This window comes from Pempheris klunzingeri, chromosome 9 (assembly GCF_042242105.1).
Source record: "Pempheris klunzingeri isolate RE-2024b chromosome 9, fPemKlu1.hap1, whole genome shotgun sequence".
Lineage (NCBI taxonomy): Eukaryota > Metazoa > Chordata > Actinopteri > Acropomatiformes > Pempheridae > Pempheris > Pempheris klunzingeri.
The window spans coordinates 20,515,967-20,527,260 of NC_092020.1; the positions used below are offsets into that span (position 1 = coordinate 20,515,967).

The window sequence follows — 11,294 nt, forward strand, 5'->3', positions numbered from 1 at the left end:
AATGGCCCCTTTAGGTATTTCATGTTACTATATTTTACACGTGACACTGACATAGAAAAGCCCAGAGCTACTGAATGTAATACATTCTTAGCATGCTGACGTGTCATGAGTTTTGCACACTAAGGAGTTAATGAAAAAACACGAAACACCAACATGTCTGTTTATTAATTAGCAGTCACCCTGCTCCGTATGACTAAGGACTGGGGCTTGTCTCGGCCCATCAACATGGCAAGTTCGGACTGCGGCCAAGAACCTCAAGGTCACCGCTGTCGCATCAATTTCACAGCTGAAGCAGATGGCTGTGTCTTTGAGTTGTTCCTCCAGACAGCCTGCAAGGCTCAGCATAGCAGTGGAGCATAGACAGAGGTGCTAATAGTCAAAGGAAGTGTGCTGGACTCAGGGCAGGGAGAGAGCCAGGCATATTTCAAATTTGCCCAGTGAGGTCCAGGAGGTCCAGCTCTCGTTAAAATCAATTTCTTGTCAGTGAGTTGGAAGTGCGCAGAGAGTCGTGGGTTCAGGGTCGGGCCAGTGTTCGAGCACTGGCTTGTTTCCAACCACTGAGCTGGAAAGAAAAGCTAATGCCTCTGGAGTGAAAATACACAGCCAGAGCCCCTTGTAAAAGGTAATGTTCAAAAGCAGCGCAGGAGCAGCTCAACACGCTGGATGACACTTAAAACTTATCTGTACAAGTTCCTGATTTTAACTATGGCTTTTTTTAAGGTGTCATACTTGAAAAGGATAATTCCAGCATTTGCTTTTTACTTGATCAGTGAGAGCCACACTGCTCATGCTTCTCAGAGTATAATGAGAATATGTTGAGGTGGCAGTACCGCATGTAATACTTGAAGCAAAAACTGCTCTGCTTCACCTGAAGCAAGGCAGTTTTGTCACAGTAAAGGTAAGAGGTAAGAGAGTCTGTGTTTTCTAGGTTCTGAGTTGCATCTGTTCCTGTTTGTGTAACTGACGTGGATGCATCACACTTGGGAAAACATTTCACTCAAGCACAACAAAATGGCAATGGAAAAGGAACTGACAAAATAAAATGTTTATTGTGAGGGACTATCTACCTCTCTCTGTGGAAGTTGCTTTCATGTTGTACAAGACTGAACGGCAGCAAATGGTTTCATCTGAGTCTTGACAGCTCCAACAGTGTTGACGCAGTGCACACACCAGTAGACGTTTTTCATTTTGTTTTTTAATGTTCAGTGCCAACATTTTAGAATTCTGTCTACAAAATATGTGCATGGCTGCTGCAGTGTGGTTAATGTTACGGAGTGATGGCGGTTGTGCCACATTATGTACTGAACAGTATGCTACCTTGCTGGGCAACTGGAATCACAAGATCACCGTCACACGAAAATCTATCTTGCAAGGTTCAAAGTTATGCGTTTGTGGCTGTATCACACTGGTTTGGACCAATCGGCATAAGCTATGGGCAGTGTTTAGGTGTGATGACAGTGAGAAGCCAGAGTTAGTTTGAAAAGGACAATGGCAGCTCCAAAAGAAGTTAGCGCAGATGCTGCTGAAGTATCACTTATTGCCGTATTTCTTCACTGAAAAAAGAGCAAATGACAGCACTCTGAGTGATTGGCTTAAGCAAAAGTTTTTACTCTGACTATACGTTGTATGATTCATTGATCTGACTGGTTGAAGTTAGTTTGTGTTAGACAGTGATAGACAGATGGTTCATCCTATCATCTACCAAATCGTTTTTGATCATGCCCACCTCTTTCCATGACTTCCCCATGTGCCAAACCTTCTGACACATCGGGTTATATTGTATGGTTAAGGTTTGTGAAAGGTTAGTGATTCAAATTTGTATTTAAAGCGAGCATAAACAGTTGGTCTGCGACAGAACAAGAACTCTGCATGTGAGTCAAGCTAGCTACAGACCCATCCACTGCCAATCCGCTTTTCAACGTTACTCTCCACATCCCTACATAAAGGGCAGAGCTGCAGAGAATTCTACTGTATGAAAAGATAATGGGCTACAGCATATCACAGCGGCCATGCAGCGACATATGAAGCCAGTCAGTTGATGTCTGCAGCACACACCAAATGCTCCACACAGACAGAAGAAGTCACGAGACAGCAGAAGAGGAAATCATGAAAATTACTTTGTGGCATTTTTCTAGACACTCTTTCATCATCAAATAAAACCATACATTTACATTTAAAACACGAATGGATTCACAAGTAGCAGTCGTGCGTGCATGACAAAATCGTAATAAATACACAGGCCAAAATCGTAATAAACATGGGACATAATAACAAGTATCTTTTTACCACATGCTTGATGTCTTGTTTAGCTTATCTAGAACAGACAGAAGATGGGATCAGTAGCAAAATGAGCCCCAGTGTCTGTTTATCATGGTCCTTTCAACAACACTCTAAGCCTTTTGTTCCCAGGTCTTGACCCGTTGTCCAAGTGGATGCTTTGCATGAGGATGTAAATTGCTGTTGGAGATAGCAAAGGCCAAAGTGAGCAGCACAAAGGCAATCAAGAGAACTGCTAATAATTTATTGCTGCGTCTTTTATCTCAGGCTCTTGTTCATGGCGCTCACCCCTTGTTCCCTCTATTGTCGGACACTTTTGTCTGTGGTTCAGCCAGGGGCAGATTGAGCTGCTCTTTTGCTGTCCTGAAAGAGGCTTGAAATGCAAAGCAATGTCTATTGAATTATCCAAATATTAGAAGTACCACTGAGCACATCAAATGCTTAGCAACAGCTGATAGCTGACATTATCTGCAATTACATAGAATTTCCAGAGGCACTTGTCAAAGATTTCTGCTTGACATGTGTTTAAATGATCACTTTTATCTCTCTCTCTCTCTCTCTCTCTCTCTCTCTCTTTGTCTTCACCAACAACAGGGGCCACCAAAGACATGGGCAAGATGCTTGGTGGGGAAGAGGAGAAGGATCCCGATGCTCAGAAAAAAGAGGAAGAAAGGCAAGAGGCGCTGAGGCAACAGGAGGAAGAGAGGAAGGCCAAATATGCAAAAATGGAAGCAGAGAGAGAAAACATCCGACAGGGCATCAGGGATAAGGTAAAAATACACCAAATACAGCTAATAAGTCAACAGAGGTAACTCTCTTGTTAGCAACGAGAAATTTGTTTGTTTCTTGTTTGCTTGTTTATTCCATAAGAGACATGGGCTACATTTACTTTAAAAAAGTTGGGAGAAGGCCCACTACCAGTTGTTAGATAAAGAGAATGCTTGACTTCATTATTTAAAGAGCACATAACTGGACCTGTGTGAACATACTCAGCGCAGTGCAGTACAAACGCATAATTCCACTAATTCAAAAACTAAGACAAAACTGGTCTAACCTAGATCAGATTATTAGATCATTGCAGACTGGTCAGGTTTGTAAGCACTAGCATGGTATATTGGTGACTGCATTGTTACGACAGCCCATTATTCTGACACCCCAATACTCCGAAAAATGTCCCAGTGGACCAAAAGGCGTTTTGGCTGACAGCCTGCTATCCTGCAAATAAACGTTCACTGCTCCAAAGTACACACGATCCCTGCCGTTGTTAGTCAGGTTTAGGCACAAAAATGGCATGGTTAGACTTAGAAAAAATATGATTTGGGAAATAGGTAACAGGATACGGGAAATGAACAGCAGTCTTCAGTGTTAAAAACATTGTAAAATCGCTTTTTGAATTTGGTGTGAGGCCAGAAAGACATCCTATTAAGGGCAGAAACCCCGCCTATCCAGCACCATAAACAGAGCCGGCCGTCACTGAATCAACAACTGCAGGGAGAGTGTGTATTTTTGGAGCAATGGGTGTTTGTTTTTCTGTTTGTTATAAGTGGCTATTTGACAAATGGGTTTTCGGTTCAAAGGGATGTTTTTCAGATTATTGAGGTTTCGGAATAATGGGCTGTCAGGCTGAATGCAGCTCAGTCGACACGTGCAGAATTCCTTAGTGATGAAATTCAGATTTCCAAGCTTCAAAAGGTTTTTTTGTCATACCTGGCACTTGGACTTGCTAAGACCATCTTGTCTTTGATAAATTGATGCTTAATTCATCTGTGATAAAATGTTAATTGATGGTCTCAAATTGTCAGCTTGAAGTCAGTTTGACATTGCTAATATTTTATTGAATATTTGACTTGAACAATGAAAAACGTTTCCATGTGTAGTCCTTGTAAAGCTATCTTTGGAGTTTGAGGATCAGCTCTGCAGTCTACTGAGTTCCAGCATTCTTTTGTTTAGTTTTTGAACAATTGTGATAGAACAGAGAGGAGGGAGACAGAGCGATATGACAACATATCTTTGGAAAGTGTTTGATTATAGTGAGTGGAGAGGGCTGACTATGCTTGACTGTCTTCACTTCAACTGACGCAGGCCTTTATACTGTGGATAAGAGATAGAGAGAGAGAGAGAGAGAGAGAAGAAGACAGATTGCAAGAGAACGAAACAGAGAGGCATGGAGGGAAAGCAAACAAGGGAGCAGAAGGAGATACAGAGGAGATATCCAATCACACCAATGTTTTTCTGCTATAAAATCAATAAGAAACGGTGCTGAACTAAGACTTATGATTCCACTTATGCAAAAGGTATCACGTAGCTTATTAGGCTGCTTTGTTATGCCAACCTTTCTGTCTCTGTAGCCAAATTTTACAGAAACACCTGTTTGACTTAAAGCCAAAGGAGGACTAACCATGACATGACCATGACACATCTTCTTGATTAGCTGCCTCTCTGAGTAGCAACTGTATTTGGGCGTAGCACAATGAGTTTTAATATTATCATGTATTATCATATTTTCTATTCTATTACTGAACAAAAAGTATGGCTGAGGTTGAATTAAATGTCATTAGCTTTATTTGATGATTACAAATTTTGGCCTGATAATGGCACTTGATGGAAAGTCAGAGAATAGTTAGTTATTAAATTCACCACAGGAGAGGTAAATTTAATGTTAATCCATTAAGCAGTTCTCAGAAATTTTTATGTGAACCCAAAGTGGCAACGTCATGTGGTGTTACGAAAAGTGAGAGGATCGCCATAGTCTTGAGGATTCCTCCTCTTGAGGCCATGATTGTCTGCTCAAAATTTCTTGGTAATCCATCTAATATTTGTTAAAATATGTAAATCAGGACCAGTGTGGTAGATTACCCAACGGACCTACTGACACTCCCAACCCCAGAGCTGGTCAGTTGTATGAGATGGGACCTGGACTAGTTTTGAGGGTTTTGTTCACCATTTCAACATACCGCTATGAATATAATCCCTGTTTTGCAAATTAGTTCAACATACACTAAAATTTTCCCCCCAAAACATTATTTCACTGCTAATTCAGGGTAGATGCAAATATTGCATTATTTGGTTATCTTAACAGGAGTTATTTTGAAGGTATATAAATGATAATCGTGTAGACTCTTATCTTCACTATCAAATAATGAAGTACATAACAGGAACAGTGCATGTTAAACTACTGTATATAGTAAAGTTGAACTTGAGAGGCATGTTTTTTAGTTGTGGTATAAACATTTCTCAAAAAAAAAAAATTAAGTATCTATGTCAGAGGATTTAGTTGAACTTGTCTGCAGTTATTGTAGCCATAAACATTGCGTGGATGAAGATTAATCCAAGTATCAGATTAGATCCATCTTTTACTGACACTTCTTGCTGATCGATCATTGTAGTTAAGCATTATAGTTGCATAGTTTCTTTTTACAGTACCTACTTTAGTACTTATTACCGTTTTGAGGACAAAGAATTGCATTATAAAGACCAAGGATCATAAAGTTGAGTCTTTTTAGCTGACAGGGAATGAAGAGTTCAGAAGAGAAGGAGCCCAAAGGGTTTTGCTGGCTGCAGAATGAATCCTTTAAATCCAGTTTTGAAAGAAATTTCAGAACAGAATTATAGAAACCACAACCATCATTTGTCAGTGTTCACTGCTTTGGCCTATAAAGTCTTCCATTACAAACATATCTTCATATATTTATAGTTTATATACAAAGTCCATCATTCCCATCTTAAAGAATGCCCCCTAGGTTCTTTTGGAACATTTCTTTGAAATATCAAAGCTTGGCTAAAAGATGGTTTAGTGACAGGAGATTTTATAGAGCTTGATGCCAATGAATGAATGGCAAACAAATCTGAATTTTAAGAAATGACTGAAAAGCCTTGGCGCTTGCATACTTTTTGGCAACATTTCTACCTCAACAAACACACACGGATGCTCATACTGCCCTGTGCACATCTTTGCACAGGAAATGGCTACTAGTAATCTTCCTTTAAAGATATCCGTTGCTCCAGAATCCCATTAACATGTGCCTGTGAGTACAGCAAAGGGGTCATGGAGGAGTCCAGCTCATTTTCTGCATCTCTGCCTCAAGATCAACTATCGCTCAGCCTGTTGACCTTCCTGTGCTCTGCAACCTTTTCTCTGCAGTCCAACTGTATTGATTTTTGTTCAAACTAGGACCACACACACAAAATAGACTTTTAAGAGCAGCGAACACAGATCCAGAACTTTTACACTGAAATGGAAACTGACAAGATACTGTTTTCAAATTATCTACAGGTCAGAAATACACCATGCACTCTCCATCTATTTAGATTCATAAAAGTTTCAAGTTCACTTGAGGAAGCATTGTATTGGCGTATTAGTAGTAAAATGTCTGAGCCTGGCCAGACTTGTTTGTTTCAAGTTGTTATCATTGTGAAAAAAAAACATGTTTTCTCCTAAATATCTGCTTTTCATGGACTATAGACATCTTCCTTTTTATTACACTGGTAAGATCATTTTGACTTTATCTGTTATCTGATTTTTGCAGTGGTGATCAAGTCAAGAGCCTAGATTTTTATAGACAAGAACAAAAAAAAAGAAACATGCTTCCATAGAGACACTCAAGCATCAAGCACACAGCTGGCAGGATGGATTCAGTGATATCATCAATTTGCATTACGTTTTTATTTTACATTTATTGAATGTCAGACAGAGATGACTCAAATGACTCACCTGGAACACATTTATGTGGAAAAGACATGAAAAAGTGTATTTTGCATATTATGTCCACTTTAAAGGAGGACTGTTGGGCCCCTGGGATTTGTGAGCTAATAGTCAGCATTGTCCATTACACCTGCTGCTGGTTTCCTCTGCCTGTAATTAGTACATAAAATATCCAGGAAGGTCACTTTAGATTAAACAGCAGTTTAAACTCCCATGTGCCCTCCTGACCACAAGAACAAAACCCACATTTCTGTTCACTTTCAACTCTGTATCTAATTGGAAAAAATGATTGTAACTGCTTAACATTCAGGACCCAAAAAGCTACATTACACTGTGCTTGAACTTCACAAGGAAGGAGCCTGAGGCTAAGTCATGCAAATAAAGGAATGTAAATTACTTTGAAAGAATATTAATCATTTTCAACCAATTTACCTTAAATGCATGAAATGATCATGTCATGCCTCATGCGTTTCTATCTTTAGAGTAAAAATTGCCACATTTTGAAGGGAGTCAGTATTCATGAGAAGGTTCTCCTGCAGCAGTGAGTGAGCACTAGACGCCTAGCTTACTTTTGAAGTGAGAGACGCTGTTTCCAACTTTGTTCTAAACATAGAAATCGTATAGCAACAGTGCTTAAAGGAATAGCTGAACATTTGTGAAATACACTTTGCTTTCTTGCTGAGAGTCAGCTGATAAGATTGATATCGCTCTCATGTGTATGCTGATTAGGCAGTAGGAGCCAGGAGGCAATTAGCCAAGCTCTGCTTAAAGACTAAAAAGTAGGTCTAGTCCGGTCCTCTCCCCAAACAATTGTAGTTTTACATGTTGTAACCATTTTTCTCCAGGCTTGCTACCTTCCCCAAATCTCAGCAAGAAAGTGAATAAGTGTCTTGTTTGTTTAAAATGCCAACCCTAACTTGAGATCCCAAAATGTACTAATTGAGAAAAAAAATGTTATCACAACTGAGATGAGTGATTGTCAAAAGAATGTCAAAAGTCAAAAGTTTAACTTCAAACCAGCCATCCAATCACCCCTAGAGAAATCCTATTCAGATGGGGATTGATATCTTTGCCTGTTTTTTATTTTCTTTTCCTCCCCTTGTAGTATGGCATCAAGAAGAAGGAGGAGAAGGAAGCTGAGGCAGCGGCTGCTTTGGAGCAGGCCGCCGAGGGCAGCCTTACCCGTCCGAAGAAGGCGGTTCCCACTGGCTGCGGCGACGAGGAGGAAGAGGAGAGCATCGTGGATACGGTCATGAAATTCATCCCGGCTCCGCTCATGGATATGTTCAATAAAAAGTAACAGTGTTTTGGGTGAAATATGATGTAACTTCTTACAACTTTCATCAAACCAAGACTAATGCCGTACGATCCCGCCCCACCCAAATCTGCAGTCACACTTTTCTTCACCCCCCACCTCTTCAACCCAACTTCTAAGTGCCGGGGACTTGAGCAACGTGCCATGACTTTGCGCTTGATTTAAAATATCTGATCTCTGATGGTGATATGTACTTTTTAAATCTCCCTTACAGAGCTTCTTTCTTGATAACCTGGGATTAAAACCCTATCTTACTAAAAGTATGTAACACCCACGCAGATCTACATCAAGGCAAAGCTTATGTCATGTTTTCAAAATGTCAAGCACTTAGAATAAGTCCAGAAATCACTCATCATCCACCCTTTTTGTTTGTAAATAGCCTCTGGGTATAAAAAAGAGAACTATATAAGAGTGAAATGTGACATATAACAAGACAAATAAGAGTATAAGCCATATTTTTAACTTTTAAGAAATTATCCAAATCATATCAAAATTTGATTGAATTTTCCTGTTATGTTATTGCTAATATTTGATACATACAGTGTATATAGAAAATTGCATTTTTATTAGTTCTCCGTTGTGAGGATTCACCCCATAGACTGTCCCTCATGGTCTCTTTGGTTTATTGTGAATGTATAATATGAGCACTGGTAGAGTTAAAACAGCACCTGTGAAACCAGAAAGTGAAGGAATTCATTTGAAATGAGACATTATTGGGTTTTTTTTGTACTTTTTTTAAGCATGCAGTGACCTTTTGTGAAGTGAAGTACACATATGGATAGCATTTCATGTGTAATGATGAAGCGAAATACATTAATATTTGAGGCAATAACAGGTTTTCCATTTTTATTTGACTGACATCTCGTCCACCATGTATAGTAGATGATAACTGACTTTGTGTCTGAAATGTTCTTCCATGGGGAAAGCTACAAACGGTCTCCATACATGAAGTTTGTCTCAAAGCAGTAAACTAAACTCTTATTATGAATTCACTTGCTATACATACATGTGTGGTTTGAACATTCAGTTTTTATGTCCTGTGGCAGGTGTCGCTCGCTCTGCTTTTGCAGTAGGACGTGTAAAGTCAGGCTAGTTCATTTTGATTTGTTTTGACATTTCCATTATTTTTTGTAAGAAAAAGAAATTTCACAAACACAACTATGTTGTGAAAACACTATATGTGAACAGACAGTGACAATAGTGCAATATATTGGTCGAAGTGAAGTTGTCCTGTGTCCGTTGGTTTTACTGATGGGATAGAAGTCCCAAATCAGCAATAACAGACAATCTTCATTGTTGTGTGTTTAAACTTACTCCTTGATGTGTTAGTTGATGTTAAAGGCACAGGTGTGTCTGCATAGTGACTGTGACGCCTTGTAGGTCAGACATATTTAATTATAAAAGAGAAGAAGGGGGAAGGTGGGACGATTTGTTTCATGTCGTTCAGTCACATGTCACAGAATGAGCACAACCAGGATTTGTGTTTGAAATCACGAACCAAAAGGCAAACTGCAGATTTTTAACGGCAGATTTAATAATATTAACAGTAACACATGTAGGTATATTACATGAAATTATGAGGGACTTTTTAAAAAGCCCTGCGTGAAAGCTCCATGACCATACCACAGAAAACATTTACATGCTCAGCAGAGTGTCCTGCATGTAAATGTAATGGCACAAATTTAAAAGGGGATTGTTTGAAGATAAAATCAAATGTTTTTCCATTTGCCTTTTTTTTTTTTTATTATTTCTCCTTCATTCCACAGTGTCTTTTTAAAACATTCCAGATATTTCAGACATTCCACCAGACTCGTGCTGGTAACACACAAACTTGGATATTTACAGTTAATGCCTTTGTTAGCCTACAAGTAGATCACAATGAAATTTGATGTTGTTATAACCCGAAAATAAACACTTGAGTGATTCAAATATACATATTGAAATGAAATTGAACCAAGTCAATTATCGTAGAGTGTTTTAGCTGCCATCTACAGAAAAATATCCCATATGAGGTTTAAGGGAAGCATAAATGTGCTATTAGCAGGAACCAGTTAAATCTTGTGATAAAATTTTGTTAGAAAATGTTTTTGTGATTCACATGCACACAGTAGCTGTAGGCGTAATTAAGGTTTTCTAAACCAGCTTTTTGGCCACATTGCCACTGTTTTTATCAAGCTAGCTAAACATGAAATAATCCTAATTCAGAACTTGTGCATTCCTGTGGCATAGATAAGGGAGATCTAGCTTTTTTCAGCGATTTGTGAGCTCTGTAATCATGTTGAATATATTAAAAAAAAAAAACATCCAAGGGCACTGTGTGGTAACGTCACCTGTAGAACATATATAATGAACTTTCTGTGATGTTACTGTACTCGTAAACTGCCTTTGCCAGCCTTCGTTCAAACAGTGTGTTAGCAGATAGTTAGCTAACTGATAGTTGTTTACAGTTATCGATTCATACATCAAGAACACTCAAATTCATTATCAAATCAGTCATCCAATCAAACCAAAGAATAGTGCTGGTAGTCGTAGACTTAGACAGGATATTTCATTCTATTTATTTAGTGCATATCTTATTTATTTTGAAATTCTCAGGTATTTTAGTTTTATGTTTGAATAGAAGTTTAAACCATAACTAGCCTTCTCTTAGTATAATTAGCCTTCTTAGCTAAAGATTGAACAATGTCATTGCCAGGGGGCCAACAAGCCTACATCAACTTTTATTTATGAATGACATATCTCTTGTTTGGCTCAAGAATATTCCAGAAAGCTACGATTACTGCCCAATCAACCCATTTATAGAATTTTCCCAGCAACACACCTTAGCAAACATCATCAGTGTGTGCAGTTCTTCAGGCTACCAGTGAAGCTTTTCCAAACTGGTATGCTCTGAAATCAGATCACATCTCATCCTCTAACGCCATCACAAACCCATTTATCTTCATCATGTAAATGCCAATTGATTGCGCTCTAAATGGCTTATAGACCACTGCCCAAACA

At 38.9% G+C, this 11,294-nt stretch overlaps 1 protein-coding gene across 1 annotated transcript in view; it reads left to right on the top strand.

Moving 5' to 3' along the window:
• LOC139207412 (complexin-2-like) overlaps window positions 1-9,862 on the top strand; it is a 52,669-nt gene extending 42,807 nt beyond the window's left edge. Inside the window, exons 2-3 of the mRNA XM_070837128.1 lie at window positions 2,872-3,047; window positions 8,085-9,862. Coding sequence (XP_070693229.1) covers window positions 2,872-3,047; window positions 8,085-8,279 — 371 coding nt within the window. The 3' untranslated portion in view covers window positions 8,280-9,862. The remainder of the gene's footprint in view (window positions 1-2,871; window positions 3,048-8,084) is intronic.
• The last annotated feature ends 1,432 nt before the right edge of the window (window positions 9,863-11,294 follow it).